Source organism: Candida tropicalis (genome assembly GCF_000006335.3).
Source record: "Candida tropicalis MYA-3404 genomic scaffold supercont3.6, whole genome shotgun sequence".
Classification (NCBI taxonomy): domain Eukaryota; kingdom Fungi; phylum Ascomycota; class Pichiomycetes; order Serinales; family Debaryomycetaceae; genus Candida; species Candida tropicalis.
Window position 1 is genome coordinate 1,045,039 of NW_003020058.1, and position 18,806 is coordinate 1,063,844.

At 30.4% G+C, this 18,806-nt stretch overlaps 11 protein-coding genes across 11 annotated transcripts; 7 read left to right on the forward strand and 4 right to left on the reverse strand. All coding sequences in view use genetic code 12, as the record gives it.

Moving 5' to 3' along the window:
- Nucleotides 1–1,184: 1,184 nt before the first annotated feature.
- POR1 (porin) lies at nt 1,185–2,033 on the forward strand (the record flags this gene model as incomplete). The annotated part of the gene is made up of 1 exon (XM_002550407.1): nt 1,185–2,033. One exon carries the CDS (start codon nt 1,185–1,187, stop codon nt 2,031–2,033), a length of 849 nt encoding a protein of 282 aa, XP_002550453.1.
- Nucleotides 2,034–2,501: 468 nt separating this feature from the next.
- Nucleotides 2,502–3,734, forward strand: CTRG_04752 (uncharacterized protein; the record flags this gene model as incomplete). Its single annotated transcript, XM_002550408.1, has 1 exon — nt 2,502–3,734. One exon carries the CDS (start codon nt 2,502–2,504, stop codon nt 3,732–3,734), a length of 1,233 nt encoding a protein of 410 aa, XP_002550454.1.
- Nucleotides 3,735–3,795: 61 nt separating this feature from the next.
- On the reverse strand, nt 3,796–4,443 carry MAD2 (spindle checkpoint protein; the record flags this gene model as incomplete). Its single annotated transcript, XM_002550409.1, has 1 exon — nt 3,796–4,443. The coding sequence occupies one exon, from the start codon at nt 4,441–4,443 to the stop codon at nt 3,796–3,798; it is 648 nt and encodes a 215-aa protein (XP_002550455.1).
- A 498-nt stretch (nt 4,444–4,941) lies between these two features.
- BET4 (Rab geranylgeranyltransferase) lies at nt 4,942–5,709 on the forward strand (the record flags this gene model as incomplete). The annotated part of the gene is made up of 1 exon (XM_002550410.1): nt 4,942–5,709. One exon carries the CDS (start codon nt 4,942–4,944, stop codon nt 5,707–5,709), a length of 768 nt encoding a protein of 255 aa, XP_002550456.1.
- Nucleotides 5,710–6,996: 1,287 nt separating this feature from the next.
- MFALPHA (mating pheromone alpha) lies at nt 6,997–7,749 on the forward strand (the record flags this gene model as incomplete). The annotated part of the gene is made up of 1 exon (XM_002550411.1): nt 6,997–7,749. The coding sequence occupies one exon, from the start codon at nt 6,997–6,999 to the stop codon at nt 7,747–7,749; it is 753 nt and encodes a 250-aa protein (XP_002550457.1).
- Nucleotides 7,750–9,006: 1,257 nt separating this feature from the next.
- CTRG_04756 (uncharacterized protein) lies at nt 9,007–9,690 on the forward strand (the record flags this gene model as incomplete). The annotated part of the gene is made up of 1 exon (XM_002550412.1): nt 9,007–9,690. The coding sequence occupies one exon, from the start codon at nt 9,007–9,009 to the stop codon at nt 9,688–9,690; it is 684 nt and encodes a 227-aa protein (XP_002550458.1).
- A 540-nt stretch (nt 9,691–10,230) lies between these two features.
- On the forward strand, nt 10,231–12,348 carry CTRG_04757 (RNA-binding RNA processing protein; the record flags this gene model as incomplete). The annotated part of the gene is made up of 1 exon (XM_002550413.1): nt 10,231–12,348. One exon carries the CDS (start codon nt 10,231–10,233, stop codon nt 12,346–12,348), a length of 2,118 nt encoding a protein of 705 aa, XP_002550459.1.
- An 86-nt stretch (nt 12,349–12,434) lies between these two features.
- CTRG_04758 (aspartate--tRNA ligase) lies at nt 12,435–14,474 on the reverse strand (the record flags this gene model as incomplete). Its single annotated transcript, XM_002550414.1, has 1 exon — nt 12,435–14,474. One exon carries the CDS (start codon nt 14,472–14,474, stop codon nt 12,435–12,437), a length of 2,040 nt encoding a protein of 679 aa, XP_002550460.1.
- Nucleotides 14,475–14,955: 481 nt separating this feature from the next.
- On the reverse strand, nt 14,956–15,549 carry CTRG_04759 (NUDIX hydrolase; the record flags this gene model as incomplete). Its single annotated transcript, XM_002550415.1, has 1 exon — nt 14,956–15,549. The coding sequence occupies one exon, from the start codon at nt 15,547–15,549 to the stop codon at nt 14,956–14,958; it is 594 nt and encodes a 197-aa protein (XP_002550461.1).
- A 605-nt stretch (nt 15,550–16,154) lies between these two features.
- KTR4 (putative mannosyltransferase) lies at nt 16,155–17,570 on the forward strand (the record flags this gene model as incomplete). Its single annotated transcript, XM_002550416.1, has 1 exon — nt 16,155–17,570. The coding sequence occupies one exon, from the start codon at nt 16,155–16,157 to the stop codon at nt 17,568–17,570; it is 1,416 nt and encodes a 471-aa protein (XP_002550462.1).
- An 81-nt stretch (nt 17,571–17,651) lies between these two features.
- On the reverse strand, nt 17,652–18,521 carry CTRG_04761 (uncharacterized protein; the record flags this gene model as incomplete). Its single annotated transcript, XM_002550417.1, has 1 exon — nt 17,652–18,521. The coding sequence occupies one exon, from the start codon at nt 18,519–18,521 to the stop codon at nt 17,652–17,654; it is 870 nt and encodes a 289-aa protein (XP_002550463.1).
- Nucleotides 18,522–18,806: the final 285 nt, after the last annotated feature.

Genomic DNA, 18,806 nt, shown 5'->3' on the forward strand with positions numbered 1-18,806 from the left:
AATTATTCCATCCAGGATGGTTCGGAATCTATGGATTCCTAAACAGATCGGCAATGACAAAGCATGCAGTAAGAAGCATGTTCGTCATTTATCAAGGTACCAAATCTAAGGTTGATACATTAGAAGAAGAAAACAGAAAGAAGCAAGATTCAACAGATCACAGTATATGTATGGGATTTAGTTATTTTTTTTCTAAAATCCAACATTAATGGTTCAATGAAAAGAAAAACGTGGATCACTACAAAATCAAGCACGTGACAACTTTGCAACACACACAGAGACACACGTTGTCTTAACTCCATTTGAACTAGGGGTAGCAAACTTTATCACACCTATCGTATGATTTGAATCACAGACAAATCAACAGCAATCAATTTGAACAAGACTGTTTTGAAGAAAGCCTATCCAATAATTAATCATCAATACGTCAATATTAGTGTTAAATAATAAGTTGAATGATTGTTGACTGGGGGGAATAGGTTACACAGTTGGTAATAAATTGGCTGACATTCAAACAACTGTGGGTCTTCATTGAGCTTTTTTTTTTTTGGGCTGTCTAAAAATTATTTGTCAATCAGTTTCCCCACGCGTTTTCAGACAACCAAACGCATACAGCAAAAATCAAAACAATCCCATTTGAACCAAACAATTTTGTCCGCGGTATTTAGCTCGTTGGTGTTTAAACTCCTACAACCAGTTGAATCTATTGTGGGGGAGGGAGAGAGATGAATAATCGTTAGCTGTTCCACCTGGTGTTAGAGTTTATTAATTGAAATATACTCTAGGTGTATATGTGAGTGCGGCCAATTTATATTACCTCTATTTGTGTCAACGATGCTGATCTATGGTTGGACAAAATTAATTGTGTCGCCGAGTGAGAGAAGACCGTAGAACAAGAGAAAAAAAAATATTTCCTTAATACGATGCTGCAATAATATTAAAACAAAAATCTAAGATTTCGCATACACAGTGAAGCCGAGTTGCCAACCAACCAAAATATGTAATAATAAAAAAAATCCCCAACGTTTTTTTCTCTTTGCTTTTAAAAAGAAAAAACTGTCATTCAATTTATTCCCACCTCTTTTTTTTTTCTTTCTTTCTTTCTTTCTTGCTTTCTTTCTTTTACTTCATTTTTTTTTTACAACCTTAGTTTTTATATTAAAAACACCAATTGACTTCACACAATGGCTCCATCTGCTTACTCCGACTTAGCTAAAGCTGCTAACGATTTGATCAACAGAGACTTCTACCACTTGTCTACCGCTGCTGTTGATGTTAAAACTGTGGCCCCAAATGGCGTTACTTTCACTGTTAAAGGTAAAACCGCCAAGGACGACACCATTGCTGCTTCTGTTGATGCCAAATACTTGGACAAAGCCACTGGTTTGACTTTGACCCAAGGTTGGAACAATGCTAATGCTTTGACCACCAAGATTGAATTGTCTGAATTGTTGACTCCAGGTTTGAAAGGGGAATTGGACACTGCTGTTGTTCCAAACGGTACCAGAAACGCTAAATTGAACTTCTTCTATCAACAATCTGCTGTTAATGCCAGATTATTCTTTGACTTGTTGAAAGGTCCAATTGCCACTGCTGATTTGGTTGTTGCTCAAGATGGTTTCACTGCCGGTGCTGAATTGGGTTACGATATCTCTTCCGCTAAAGTTAACAAATACTCCATTGGTGTTGGTTACGCTAACTTGAACTACGGTTTGGCTGCTACTGCCACTTCTAACTTGTCTGTTTTCTCTGCTGCTTACTACCACAGAGTTTCTCCTTTGGTTGAAGTTGGTGCTAAAGCCACCTGGGATTCCGTCAAATCCTCTAACGTCAATGTTGAATTTGCTACCAAATACGCTTTGGACAAATCTGCTTTCATCAAAGCTAAAATTGCCGACTCTGGTTTGACTGCTTTGTCTTACACCCAAGAATTGAGACCAGGTGTTAAATTAGGTTTGGGTGCTTCTTTCGACGCTTTGAAATTGGCTGAACCAGTCCACAAATTGGGTTTCTCTTTGTCCTTCACTGCTTAGATGTTTAATGGATGTACATGTGCTTAGAATGGAACAAAAACAAAAAAAAAAAAGAAAACAATTTAAAAAGAAAAACGAGAGATTTTATTTCAATCTAAAATGGACAAAGAAATAGGAAATTTTTGATATCAATTGAATCTCTATTAGTATCTTGTTGTTATTTATTTTATTATAAAGGTATTCCCATGTTGGAAGTACAATTTTAAAAGAAAGTAAAGAACGAAAATATATATATTCTGTTAAAAATTTAGTTTGCCCTCTTTCTTTTGGCCAATCTCTCGCCGTGTGCCGTCGTGGGAGTCGCGGTGATAAGGACCATTGCGCAGCGCACGTCGATCAACAACCAAAAGTGCATTACCAAAGACAACGAGAAGAAAAATTTATTTAGGTAAGAAAAAAAAAAACCCAAGAGCACAATGGATTGCAGTTCTTATTCATCTCTGATATCGAAGTATAACACAGAAGACAATGTCATCAAAAGAATTAACACCGTTATCAGGCGAACAAGGAACTCCAAGTGGTAGTATAACAAATGGGGCTTCAAGTACATCATCTGCGCCAACTATTGTACAAATATCACGACCATTTTTCACACATAAAGAAATCTCATATTTACACAAGCAAACAATACCAGAGAATCTTAAACCTCATTATACTACTATTAAACATAAAGTATTTCAATATTTATTTCAAGCTATCAAACAGTTGAAATTTCCTATACGAGTGTTATCTACAACGATGAATTATTATCAACGATATTATTTATTCAATGTATTTGAAGCCAATCCTGGTCCATATGATCTAACTGAAGATCCTTATACAATTGCCATTTCATGTTTACTTTTAGCTACTAAAGTAGAAGATTGTATTAAAAGATTAAAAGATATTCAAAGTGTTTGTAATAAGATTAGAGATATTGATGAAAATAAAATTGTTGATTCAAATGGAAATAGTTTTGTTGATTTACAAAGAAAATTTATATTATCTATTGAATTTAAACTTTTGCAAGTTATAAAATTTGATTTTCATAATGGCCCAATTACTATTAGATCTAATGTTGATAATTTATTAATTCAATTTTGTAAAAATTTAAAAATTGGTTATAAATTATCAATGTTATCATGGTTGATAAGTTTTGATATTATTTCAACTCCATTAAGTTTAGTCATACCTCCACATTGTATTGCGTTATCAATTATAATAATTAGTTTAAATTTGAATCCCAAAGATATGAAATTGACTCATCAAGAAGAACAAGAAATAAGCGAAGAAGAAGAGAATAAAAAAGTTGAAGAAATTTTGAAATCTATCGATTGTGATGAATTAAATTGTCCTGAAGTATTAGTAAATGAAGCTATTTTATATATATTGGATTATTATATTCACCAATATCAATTCTCGATATTGAATGCTTATCTACCAGTGACAGACCCAGAATCAGGTAAAGAACAAGTTTATAAGTTTATGGATTTGAAGTCACGATTCAATGATGTTAAAATAATGGATGAAAGTAGTTGTTCAACTCAATTAAATGAAACAGATGATTATTTGGCCAAATGGGATTATTCAATTGGGGCAAAAGGTTCATCAAGATTTATGTTGAGTAACAAGAGAAGAAGATTCAATCCAGAATTAATAGAACATAAGAAACAACAACAACAGCAGCAACAACAACAACAACAAAATGGAAATTCAAGATAGCTAGAGAGAGGGAAATCATTCATGAAGAATATATGTATTTAATTTTTTTTTAAAAAAAATTCTAATCATATTTATAACTAACTGATGTACCTACTTTATGGATATCAGTACTGAATGAAGTGAATGCAACATTATCGACATTATCACCACTTAGTATACGTCCATCACCTTGAGTATCACTCCATTCAATTGGAATTGTAGTAGTAGGATCTGTATATACCAAAACATTAAATGTATACTCGTCATCTTTCAATACTGGTAAATATGAAACCAGACTAGTAATTTGTCGAATAATAGCTCTTATTTCTTTTTGAATCTCCAGACGTGGTTTTTCTTCCTCTTCAGTACTATTTGATTCCCCAGTTTCTATTTCTTTTGTTTCAACATTAAATTCCCATCGTTCAATATTTTCTAAATCAGATTTTGATACGATAACAATAACAAATTTATTGATTTGTGAGCCATAAACCCATTTTTTAATTTGTTTCATGATATTTTTAATATATTGTTGAACTTCATAATCATCGCTAATAACCATTGGTAAATCATATTTACGTACAGTGACGAAATCTTCTTGTGGATAAATACCTCGTTGATATAATATTGAATTCAAAGCAAATTCAAAATAATCACAAACTATCTTGGATGATCCTTTAAGTGCAAGTTTTGAAGACGGTGTTTGACGTTCTGCTATTGATCTTACTGACATGGATGGTGACTGTTATGGCTGACTTGTAGTGGCTATTGTTGTTGTTTACTATGAAAAGAAACAAAGAAATCAAGAAAAGTCGCAATACGACAACACGATGAATTTCCTTTATTTTGACGACAGGAAGAGAAATAAGTGTACGACTTTTTTATCCCTCACGTTTTTTTTTTAAGTTTGAATTTGATAGACAACACTTTTACAACCAACTATCATCATCATCACCACCACATTCAACAATGGTATGTTGTTATCAATGTATACGAATAAGTTAGATTAGTGAAAGTGATGACTAACATTTAGAATTAGCAACACGGAATTAAGCGAGTCAGTTTATCAGAGGAGGCTAAACAATTGAAATTGAAGAAAGATCAAATCAAAATCAAAGAATACAGAGAATTAACTGAAGAATTATTCAAATTAAGAGAAAATGAAGATTATTCTGATGAAGCATTATTGAAGAATAATGAAATATTAATAATTAATCCCGAATTCTATACCATGTGGAATTATCGTCGTGAAATATTGAGTAGATATAAATCAGAGGATTTAAAAATTTATGAAAATTTACTAAATCAAGATTTGAAATTTGTCTTATCACAATTGAAAAAATTTCCTAAATGTTATTGGATTTGGAATCATAGAACTTGGTTATTATTCGAATTAGTTAAAATTGAGAAAGTTAATTGGGAGTTTGAATTTGCTGTAGTTTCAAAATTATTGGATTTGGATCAAAGAAATTTCCATGGTTGGCATTATAGAAGATTTGTTGTTGAAAATATGGAATTAGCATGTAAAGGAGATTTATCAAAAATATTGAAGATTAACCTTGATGAATTTAATTATACAACATTGAAGATTCAAAAAGATTTCCTGAATTTTTCAGCATGGCATAATAGAACAAAATTAATACCAAAAATTTACAATTTAATCCATGATAATGAGGATATATTAATGAGGTTCCCAGGTACTGATATGTTTCAAGATCCTAAATTGATAATGAATAATGATTTAGAAATGATCAAGACAGGTATGTACATGAGTCCTGAAGATACATCTGTTTGGTCATATTATTCATGGATTGTAAGTGATGAATTCTTCACAAAAGCATTCAACAACAAAGAAGAATATTTGGAAGTATTGAATGAACAAGAAGAAGTGATTTCCGAGCTTAACGAGATGGAGAAAGAAGATACAGGAAAAGATAATGTTCGTTGCGTGAAGTTTATAAAGTATATAGAAACTCTTAAAGCAGAACTACAAGAGTAAACAAGAAATGTATATGTTTTTTAATTTCGTAAATAACAATGAGAGAAGGTGATGTTCTGAAGGTGACCTATTATTGTTCTGCTTTACTTTAAATTCATGAATAGTCAAAACAATACCTACTTCATCCAATTGGGTTATGCACTGAAATAAATTTATACTATTTCCAAATATGAAAGACAAAGAACCTAATGAAACAATGATGGATATGGCCACATAAAAAAAAAAGCACTTTCAATTTTTGATGAAGTATTGCATGAAAATTCAACCAAATTGTAAATTGCAAAATGACATCAGACTTCATGAAAATTTGTGTGCGAATATCCTTAAATCTTAGAAGACAAAGAAATACCAGAAGATAATTGTTTCTAGCTGTACAACTACATCAGAAGTAACGGATGAAGTATTTCAATCAATGTAGTAACTTATATCAATTTCATAAATTACGTACGATATTATTTACAAGTAGTAAAACATTTAGAAGTACAAATTCAACAACCTTTATTACCGTTATGAATTTCTGGAAATTATCATTGGTAATTTCTTTCTCCCCACGCCCTATTGAGACAGGTTTAAAACGTCATATCCCTTGTTTCAAAAATGATTCCATGATTTATGAATTTATTATTAGCATATCATGTGGCACCTAATTTCCTATTTTGAATTCAAAATGAAGACCATGTAAAACTTCAACTCTATTAATCGCAACACTAAGAAAAATAAAAATCATGGAAAACTTTAAATTCACGTCCAAGTAGAAAACCACCTCTAAAAAATTCCAGTACTAGTATTACCGGTAGCAATAATAACTTTAATCTTATTCTAACAAACCCAACGATATTTCTGCCGATGAATCCTTTTTTGATATAATGTTTAAAAGTTATTTAATTTTTAAAGTTGTTCCATCAATCAAAGTTTAGGTTTTAGTTTTTCTTTACTTTCCTGATTTGGCTGCGAAAGGATTGAATGTTGAAAAATCAATCAAAGGGAAAACAAGGGGACCTATTACCAATTAAGATTAATTTCTTGTACAACAAAAGAAAGAATATTCTATGTAATCTTTTTACGTAAATTAATAGCATATTCATAGTACAAAAATAATAACGTACATATGTATTGTAGATCAATAGAATATTAGAATTAAACAAACCCCCTTTAAAAACGTGTATAAATAAACATCAATTTCATGGATTAAATTCCAATTTCTATTCTTTTTCATCATCAGAAAAACAATTAAGACTTTCTAACACTACAATCAACACTCTCTTAACTCGACTACTATTTTAAACAATGAAATTCTCCTTAGCTTTATTAACTACCGTTGCTGCTGCTTTAGTTGTTGCTGCACCAACTCAAGCTCCTGTTGAAGAAGCTGAAGTTCCAACTAATGAAACTGGTCTTGCTATTCCAGATTCTGCTGTTCTGGCCATTGTTCCATTAGACGGTGAATTGGCTCCAGTTTTTGTTGAACTTGACGATATTCCAGTCTTGATGATTGTTAACACTACTGCTGTTGAAGAAGCCTACCAAGCTGAAGAAGAAGCTTACGAAGCCGAAGAAGGTTCTTCAGATGTTGAAAAAAGAGATGCCGCTAAATTTAAATTTAGATTAACCAGATATGGTTGGTTCTCTCCAAACAAGAGAGAAGAGATTGACGCCGAAGACATTATTGATGCCGAAAAGAGAGATGCTGCTAAGTTCAAATTCAGATTAACCAGATACGGTTGGTTCTCTCCAAACAAAAGAGACATCGGCGATGAAGAAGATATCGTTGATGCTGAAAAGAGAGATGCTGCTAAATTCAAGTTTAGATTAACCAGATATGGATGGTTTTCTCCAAACAAAAGAGAACTTGCTGAAGAAGAAGAAACTGTTGATGCTGAAAAGAGAGATGCTGCTAAGTTTAAATTCAGATTAACCAGATATGGTTGGTTCTCCCCAAACAAAAGAGAAGTTGCTGAAGAAAATGACATTGTTGAGAAAAGAGATGCCGCTAAATTCAAGTTTAGATTGACCAGATACGGTTGGTTTTCTCCAAACTAGATAATGTCACCTGTTTAATGGTAACTTCTTCTTTTGAATTGTGAAATATCAATTCTTTTTTTTTTTTTTTGAAACATTTATTACTCATCCGTTGTTATTCTATATTGCTATTATTTTGCAATATCAATGTTTATTTTCCTTTTCAGAAAAATCTATATAAAATCAATACAAAAAAATTCTTTTCTTACATTGTTTCGTTTAATAAATATATTCTATTTTTAATTCTTTGTTTTTATTACCATCCCAATGGTGTTTATTACTTACAATGATAGTGATTATTCGGTCCCCTCTTGTTTAATGCCGTGTGTTCAATGTGCTGATTTTGTGATTGTGGAGTTTACAATGGAAAATGATTGAATTCTGTTTGAGATACGTTTGATTAGTTGTAAATAGATGTCTAGTAATTTACCAAATGCTGATTCTTATACTGTCCATTATTTAAGAAAATTATCTAAGTTACAAGAAGTGCTCCAACCAGGTGTTTTTGATACATATAATAACGCATACAATACTAACCGAGGCTGATCTCTTTATGATATATAACTTCATAACAGAATTGAACTGTAATACCAAAAGCTTGTCTTATATGTTTTAAAATAGCTTTTCGATGGTGTGAATTATTTTTGGTCACTACTTTACAAATTCTAATTAACAACCCCCCAATTTGAAAACAACATACACACACACTCACACATGTAGATGTTCCCCAACTTCTACAAACAGAGACGCAACAAGAATCACATTACTTTGCCAAGTATTAGTATGTATGACGAATGAAAGGTATTAATTTTCTTCTACTTTTTGTTAGCTTCATTTTAATGTAAATGATTAACTAGATCAAACTGAATAAAAGTGCTACCAAACAAAATAATATGAGACGAATTAAAACCATCATCACCAAATTTAATCAACAATTGTGTAGATAGCAATTCATTATTTTTATTGGAGGAAAAGATGGCTAAGGATATTTTATTTTTGTGATTTTGGTGTTGGGTGGATAATAACTACCCCATAATTATCACCATAAAGGGAGCTATAGTTATTGGGGATAAACGTATTGAATTCAATGAAAGGTGGATGGCAAAACCAATATGAATCCATCCCTACCCTCATCCCTTAATCTTTTCTTCCATAGTTTCTAAAAACTATATAAACCCATTGATATCTTCAAGATTTTCAAGTCTTCTTTTTTATAATCCTTCTACCTCATCTGAATACACTTCTATTCATCAATCAATCAATCAAATCAAACCAAAAATGAAATTCTCCACAGCAGCTTTAACTTTTACTTTATTTGCTATTGTCAATGCTGGTGTTGCTAAACCAAAGTATTACAAACCAAAAACTAAGTTGGTTGGTTTAGAAACCGTTGATTATGAATTTGCTTTAGGTGTTAAAGAAAAATGTGATGGTGATACCATTTATTTAGCATTTGAAGTTGGTGATGGTCAATTAGAACATAATGGTCAAGTAGTTGATTGTAAGTGTGAAAAGGATAAACGTGGTTATTCTCCACCAGCTCCAGTTGAATATTGTACTATTGCTAAAGAAGATTGTGTTGATACTTTTACTTTATGTGAAAGTATCTTAAAGGATGAATGTGAACGTATTGGTGAAATTGTTGCTAATCATCAATTCCAATTTGATAATCCAATTCAACCTGATGCATTATTTACTTGTGGTTGGTCTATTATTGAAGATGATGGTTATTTGTTGTTGGGACTTAATGGATGTACTGATTTCTGGGAATGTCCAGTTGATGATTGTGGTACTTACAAGTTATACGATGCTTCCATTGATTCCAAATGTAAAGAAGTTGAAATTATTGTTCTTTTGATTGAAGAAGAAGAAGAATGTCCACCAGAACCATGTGAACCAACTCCAGAACCATTTACTCCACCATACAAGGGTCATAAAGGTCACAAAGGTGGAAAATGGTAATTGGAGTCAATGATCCTTAGAAGTATCTAAATTAAAGCTAATGAATTTGTTTTCAAAAAATAAAAGGGTATGATTGGTTCTTGATTTGTTGATTGCTGGTGCTTCATCTTTTTTTTTCCTTTACTTCTTCTTTAACCTTTAGTTTATCAATAACTTTGGGTCGGGTTTTCTTCTTAACTTTTCATAGTTCGGTTCTTTTTTATTTCGGTTTATCATGATGAAACGGGTGTCTCTTTTTTTTCAATTGATTTCATTTTTGGTTTATTTTATTTCAATTTATAGAATTCATTAGCTTATAAAGAATATATATAACATCACATCCTTTTTTTATTGAATAAAAAGAAAAGTTGCAAAATCATTATAAAATTTTTAATAAATTTTTGGAACATGGTTATCAATTTCCTGCACACAAACACACCTCTTGAAATTTTTTTTTTTTTTTTTATTTAGTGAGAAGATCATCTCAAATAGTTTTAAACCTACCAATTTGATATCATTCCCTTTTTCTTTTAATCAGTTCAACCGCAACATTATTCGACAATGGCCAAATCAAAATCAAGAGGAAGAAGAGCAGAGAAGAAATCAAAGAAAGAAGAATCTAGTTTAGTCCATGATTCCGAAGTTCCTGTTCAAGAATCAGGAGAAAATTCTACTCCATCAGGAGTTCCAAATACTTTCTTTGGACTTGTTGATAGTAATGAATTAGATTATTTTAAACAAGCAGAATCTACATTAAATATTAATGCATTTGATAGTGATGAAGACAGACAAGGTTTTATTAATTCTGTTTTAGAAGAAGCACAAGGTAAAGAATTGAAATTGGTTACTAATCAAATTTGTTCAAAATTAATGGAAAGATTAATTTTATTTGCTAACAATAAACAATTAAAGAAAATATTTAAACAATTCCTGAATCATTTTGTTTCTTTAGCTTTCCATAAATATTCTTCACATGTTTTAGAAACTTTACTTGTTAGATCTGCAGCATTAATTGAAAAAGAGTTAGCCCAAACCGAAGAAGAAAAACATGAAGAAGAAGAAGAAGGGGAAGACGAAAAAGATGATGTTCCTATGGAAGATTTATTTATTAGTATGTTGAATGAATTTAAACCTCATTTAACTACTATGATTGATCATCTGTATGCATCACATGTTTTAAGACTTTTATTATTGATTCTTGCTGGTAAGGAATTACCATCAACAACTACATCAAATTCAACATTAAGATCTAAAAAATCTAAAATTGCTAGAAAAATGATTGAAATCAAAGATAATGAAGATTTTAATCGTGCATTTCAAACTCCTGAATCTTTTAAAAATGAATTACGTGAATATTGTCAAACTATATCTGCTGGATTAGATACTAAATCAGCACGTGAATTAAGTATTCATAAAATCGGATCACCTGTATTACAATTATTAGTTCAATTTGAAGGTTTAGTCGATCGTGAACGTACTTTTTGGCATCTTATATTTTGTAAAGATCTGGAAGGCAAAGATTCTACTGAAGAATCATTTGTTGAATATTTATTATCTGATTCAGTTGGATCTCATTTCTTGGAATCTATTATTAAAAATGATGGTGCTCGTCCTAAATATTTAGAAAGATTATATAAACTATACATGAAGGATAGAGTATTGAAATTAGCTAAAAGATCAACTAATGGAGTTTATATTATCCAAGCTTTATTATTTAAATTAAAACCAGTTGAAGTTGAATTTATTTTAGATGAAATTATTCCTGAATTATCGGAATTGATTTCAATTGCAGAAAATCAAAATTTGGATTTAGCCAATAAATTAATTGATGCTTCTATAATAAGAGGAAATTATAGACGTGATGAAATAATAGATCAATTATTTAAAAAATTTGCTCCTAATTATAATGTTGAAAATCCTCAAGATCATACCACTACAGAATTTATTGAAAATATATTACAATTACAAGGCTCAACATTAGGTAATACTAGAGATGACTGGCCAACAGCTGAAGAAAGAAAACGTGCATTGTTTTTGGAAAAACTAATGGAATATGATTATAAATTTGTTATTTGTACATGGTTTAATTTCATGGCATTACCAATTGAAAGATTTATTCAAATGTGTTTCCATGGTGTTTTCTGTCATGTTGTTGAAAAAGCATTAATTGTTGAACCAGAAGAATCTAAAAAGGTACAAATTTTAAGAAAAAGATTACTTAATATATTTCAAGGTCAAATTGTTGGACTTGCTTGTAATTCATATGGTTCACATATTGTTGATACATTATGGAATTTCACAGTTTTATTACCAATGTATAAAGATAGAATTGCTTCTGAATTATTCAGTGAATCTCATAAAGTTAAAGAAAGTACTTATGGTAGATTAGTTTGGAAGAATTGGGGAATGGAATTATTTTCACGTAAGAAATATGATTGGAAAGCATTAATTAAACAACAAGAAGTGGAATATTATGGTGAAGATAATGAAGAATCAACTACATCGAAGAGAGTTAAAAAACCAATTGAATTGAAATTAGAAAGATTAGCTGAAGAGAAAAGACGTAAAGAAGAACAAGCTGAAAAGGCTCAAAGTGGTTATATCAAACGTAAATTAGATGAACTCACTGGATCTGGTCCAGAAAAGAAACAAAAACTTAGAGGACGTAATAGAAATTAGATAAAGTGGATATCTATTTAATTCTAATTGTTATAGTTTGGACTATTTACACTTTTATATATATATATATCTACAAGATAAAACTACTATTTTTTGGTGGTGATGTAGTATTCATTCAAAGTTTGTTCTTTAACACCAGTTGGACTCTCAACAACTGGATCAACACCTGATTGGTTTTTAGGGAAAGCAATAACATCACGAATACTATTTGAACCAATCAACATGGCACATAATCTATCAAAACCTAAAGCCAATCCAGCATGAGGTGGACATCCCATACTTAAAGCTTTCAATAAATGACCAAATAATTCTTGAAAATTTGAAATTTGTAAAATTTCTTCAAAAATATATTGTTGTAAATCAGGATCATGAATTCTTCTTGAACCACCACCAACTTCAACACCATTTATAACCAAATCATAATGTTCACCTCTAACTTTCAAAGGATCAGATTCTAATAATTCATAATCTTCAATTTTAGCCATAGTGAATGGATGATGAGTAGATTCAAATTTATTATAATCATATTTTGGATATTTAATCGTGGTTTCATTATCTGGTGAATCAGAAATTTCAACTGGATTAAATAAAGGGAAATTAACTACCCATGATCCAACAACAACATCATCAATATTATGATCACTAGTTAATTGACCGTCTTTGAGAATTGGGCGTTGCCATTTAGTTGGAAATTCTTTAATCGCTAATTGTCTGAATTTACCCAATGGAGTTGGATTTTCATAAGGAAATTTCGACCTTGTAGAAACTGCAAAAACATCACCAGGTTGTAAATTTAACAAGTTTTGTAATTTCGTTTCATCGAATGCATTTGTTGGAGCAATGACATTGGCTTCCATTAATTTTTTATACCAAATAGTTGCATCATCAGGTTTGTTAACTGCCCAGATGTATGGTCGTCTAGCAGGGAAATTGTGATCATCAGTGAACGATTTTGGCAATTTATATTTCTTTGCACCAGGTTTAAATGCTTGTTTCAAGATGGAAATTTCAACCACAGGAAATTCGTCATTTTCTTTAGCAAAAAAGAAATCTTCAAGACTGGTGAAAGTTAAACTAGATCTTAAATCAGGTTTATCAATACCATATTTGGTCAAAGCATCAATATAATTTAATTTATTAAATTGCAACGTGTTAGTTCCCATTTCATGGGTAATTTCTTCCAAATAACCATCTTGATTGACTTTATAAGTTGGTTTACCACCAATTTTATTCCAAACATTATGAACTACATCTTCAACAACAATACCAACTTGGTCAGAATTATTAATAAAACTCATTTCCAAATCAATTTGAGTAAATTCCGGTTGTCTATCAGATCTTAAATCTTCATCCCTAAAACATTTAGCAATTTGGAAATATCTCGTAATACCTGAACTCATTAAGATTTGTTTATATTGTTGAGGAGATTGAGGTAATGCATAAAATTTATTAAATGATCTTGTAGGTACTAAAAACTCACGAGCTCCTTCAGGAGTTGATTTAAATAATAATGGAGTTTCAATTTCAACAAAACCATGATTTTTAGTGAAAATTTCTCTAATTAATTGAGCTGCTTGACTTCTTAATCTTAATGATTTTTGATAATATGGAGTTCTTAATTGTAAATATCTAAATTGAGGTGGAATATCTTCTGGATTATTATGTTTTAATTTATCTAATCTAGAAGCATCTAAATTAGAAGAATTTAAAATTTGAAAATTTTCAACAACAAGTTCTAATTCAGTTTTACCATTTTTACTTTGTTTTTGTTGAATAAATCCACTTACACTAACTGAATCTTCAACAGTTAATCTTTTCATTAATTCAAATATTGATTCATTGGTGAATTCAGGTGTAGCTAATAATTGAATTTCATCACCATTTATATCTCTTAAAAATCCAAATCCTAAAGCTGGTCTGATTCTTGACTTTCTATTAATATGTCCATTTAATGTTACTTTAGTTTGTTGTTTATTTAAAAATTTATCGATATTGGAGTTGATGGATTTGATAGTATGAGTCGCTAATGGGAAATCAAATTTGGCTAAAGTAGTTGACTTGTTAGGTAATTTAGAATAATTTCTAATCCCATTCTGTCGAATAGTTGGTAATAGTAGCTTCAACATGTAAGTTGGTGAATTTGTTGATAATGATTCAACAAAGAAGAAGTGAAAGTGGGCAGACTATTGAAAGAGAAAAAAAATCTATGAGAGCTGAACTTTGTTTTGGTGATACAAAAAAAAGAAATCAACAAACTGTTATTATACACGTAGGAATGGGTGTTTCGTGGGACACTACAATTGAAAGACCCATCGTATCCCATTAGAAGTAAACTCCAGTACTGGAATGTGCTAACGAAACCATGGTTTGTGATGAAGAAGATAATTGCCAATAATCGGTAATCGCACTACTCTTAATATTAATTATATAATCAATATTACAAGCAATCAACCCATAAGCCAGAAGTTGTACATGAAAGAAGTTGAGTATATATATATATATATATATATATATATATATATATCGATTTAAAAGATTATTTGATATTCGGGAAATGAATTGTATATTGAATAGATATTGGGTATTGTTGTTTTAATATAATTCCGATTAATCAACAGTTAATGGATTCTTTCCTGGATGATAAACACAACTTATCAAATGATTATTATGATATTTGACAGTAAATAAATCATGTTGATTACTTTTAAAAAGATTTTGAAAAATAATTTTAATATTATCAACGACACCTAAATTATCTTTATGTAAAATCCAATCTAAATCTTTCCAATCTAATATACCTTCATGATTATAAACTAATGGAGTTCTATAATTCTCATATTGTTCTAATGAGATATCAGCAGTAAATAAATATAATCCTCCTAAACTTGGATCTTTATGATGTTTATTAATTTTGAAACCATCCCTTTTTTCTCCTTCTTCTTCTTCATCATCACTGTAAGTTACTTCCCATCTCATGATTCCTCTACTTTTAAAATTAAGTAAATTTAATCCTGTCTCTTCATTACCTTCACGAATCATACTTTCTAATGGTGTTTCACCTGATTCCAATTTTCCTCCTATTCCGTTATATAATCCCATCCATGGTGCTTTGTTTCTATTTAAAAGTAATACTTTGTTATTCTCTTTACAGCGAATAAATCCTAATGTGTATAATAATTGCCCTTCATGTGATATGGTCATTGTTACTTGGTTGTAGTTGTCGTTGTAGTTGCTATTGTTGTTGTTGTTGTTGTTGTTGGTGGTGGTGGTGGTGGTGATGATGATTATGATAAGAAGTTTGAAAAAAAAATTTTTCAATCACGACGCGTTATTGATTTTGGTAATCATTCTTTTTCAGGTACCATCAGTTCTAGAATTATTATTAATTTTATATTTTGCAATCAGGGGGGTCAAATCATCAACAAGAAAAATTAAGGGGTTACAGGGGTATCATAGCAACAAGGGGAAGACAACAATTTACAACTTATAGATAGAGATGATTCATTTGATCTGATAACCTCCCAGTTGATGATGATACTTCCATTGCTTTATTTTTACGAAGACAAAAGGAAAAAGAACAATCGACCCAACTGCTCCTCCTCCTCCTACTGCTGCCGCTTCCAATTTCAGGCGGACAAGAAACAAAAACAAAAGCAACCCAAAGCAAAATCAAAAGCAAGGCTTATTCCATTCAAGTAAAAAATTTTTTTGAAATATCGTTGACCCATTCAACAAACTTTTTTATTCAGTTTGATCTTCTTGTTCTTCTTCTTTCATTTGTTCGAGATCAACTATTCATTAACTAAATGATTAAACTTATAAGTCTAAGGAGAAGAAAATTATTCAATTTAATCATATTATTCTCCCTTTGTATTTTATTACCAACACTTTTAATTTACTATGAAGGTCATAAACATTTAATTAAAATAGCTGAAAATTATTATAATCCAGATGATTGGTCATCTATTAAAACATTGAGTGATAAATTTGATTTTTCATATTTACCAGGTTTAAATTATCTTAAATCATCAACTCCAGAATTGGATGAAAAAGGATATATTCTAAGTCCAGGTAATGTTCAATTTAAGTTTTTAAATAAAGGTAAAGTTAAAGGATCACCAGAAGATATAGTTAAACAAACAACTAAAGAATATGAACAATTAATGAGTGAAAAAATAGGAGGACCAAAAGATGCTAAATTAATTCCAGCTCCATCAAAAGATGAATTGGAAAATTATAAACATGCAAATGCTACTATATTAGCATTAGTTAGAAATGAAGAAGTTACTAAAATAGGTCAAAGTATAAGAAGATTTCAAAAACAATTTAATGCTAAATTCAATTATCCTTATACATTTTTAAATGATCAACCATTTACTGAAAAATTTAAAAATAGGATTATTAAATATACTGAAAATGCACCAGTTGAGTTTGTTCATGTTAAACCTGAATTATGGGATAAACCATCATTTATTGATCTCGATAAAGAAAAGAAAGAAATGGATATTATGTTTAAACATAATATAGCATATGCTAAAAAGGCATCTTATCATAATATGTGTCGATTTTATCTGGGTCAATTTTATAATGTTCCTGAATTATCAAAATATAAATATTATTGGAGAATTGAACCACAAGTTAAATTTTTCACTAGTATTGATTATGATGTATTTAAATATATGGAAGATACTGGAAAAATTTATGGTTTTACAATTAATCTTTATGATATTGAAGAATCAATTAAAACATTATGGCCAGAAACTTTAACATATTTAAATGAAAATGATAATTATAAATATATTGATCCTAATGGTAGTTTTCAATGGTTACTTGAAGATTTACAAAATCCAAAGAAAAATCAAGTAGCAAATGGTTATTCAACTTGTCATTTTTGGTCAAATTTTGAAATTGGAGATATGGATTTTTTCAGAAGTGAAGCTTATAATAATTGGTTTAAATATCTTGATTCAACTGGGAAATTCTATTATGAAAGATGGGGAGATGCTCCAGTTCATTCAATTGGTGTTAGTTTATTTGCTCCAAAGGATAAAATCCATTGGTTTAGAGATATTGGTTATGAACATGATCCTTATTTTTCATGTCCAAGTACTGATACTACTAAATTTTGTCAAGTTGGGAAATTCAGTCGATGGGAACATTTATTTGATCAAAATTGTTTAATGAATTGGTTAAAACATGATCAACCAAAGAATGTATACTAATACACAAGGACACAATCGGTTAGTTTACAATACTCACACACAGACACACGCATACTCCTACTCACACATCAATTTATGTATTTATATGGTTCCTCTAACTAAATAAATAGTATCACCGGTTTTAAAAACAGATGATTTCAATGAAGTAGTAATTAACTTGGGTTCACCATCTTCTTTCACGGTTTGTTCTAATTTGAATATATTAAGTTTCTCCAGTGAATTACTAGTAACATTGTTGTTATTTTGAATATGTAAAACATCAGCAATTGAATCAAGTGATCTACCAACAACCCAATTTTTATTTATAAATACAGGTTTTTTATCCTTTTCAATATTAATTGAATCATCATCAGGATTTTTAATATAAACACACCATATGAATATCTTATCTTCTAATTTGATCTTATTATCACCTTTTGCATTTTTCTTTAAATTTGCAATATCAACATATTTGTTACTACTTGATTTCCCAAAAAACTTTCCAATTGTTGAACTCTCCCCAGACTTTGTCTTCTTTTTATTCTTTTGAAGGGATAGGAATTTTTGGAATTTCTTAAATGCATTAGTACCAGCAACATCACCAACTCTAAATTGAGTTTCTTTAATAGTAGTTGGTTTAATTTGACTATTATTTAAACTAGCTTCTAATTTCTTTTTATCTGCTTGACGATCAGGAAATAAGGATTTTGAAGAAACTCCACTTGTTGGACTTGGTGATCGTGATGACGACGATGAGTTATGTTGATTAAAAAATTTATCTTTATTTTTACAATTATGTTGTTCTATAGTTCGATGATTTGAACAAAATGTCTTGTTACAAAATTCACATACAAATGGTAAGAAATCTAACTGATTACAATACTGACAATTCTTTCCAAGATCCATAACCCCATGGTTATCCTGGTTAGGTTGTTGCGCTTTATCAATAAATAAATTTGAAACTGATGACATGACTCGGTAGTTGTTGTTGTTGTTGTAATTAAACTCGGGTGGATGATGGATAGACTGATTTCTTGTGGTGGATATTTATACTTTCTGATATTTGATGGCGGTGGCGAACCCACGCGACGCCGCACAACCAATAATCATGATACATCACGTGACCAAACAAATGATCATACATTAATAATCAACCTTGACGAATTACGTCATGGGTTATGGATAAGATATGATAGTTGAGGTAATTATATAGTATGACACGTTCCATTTAGGTGTAGACCTGTTTATGACCCCCGA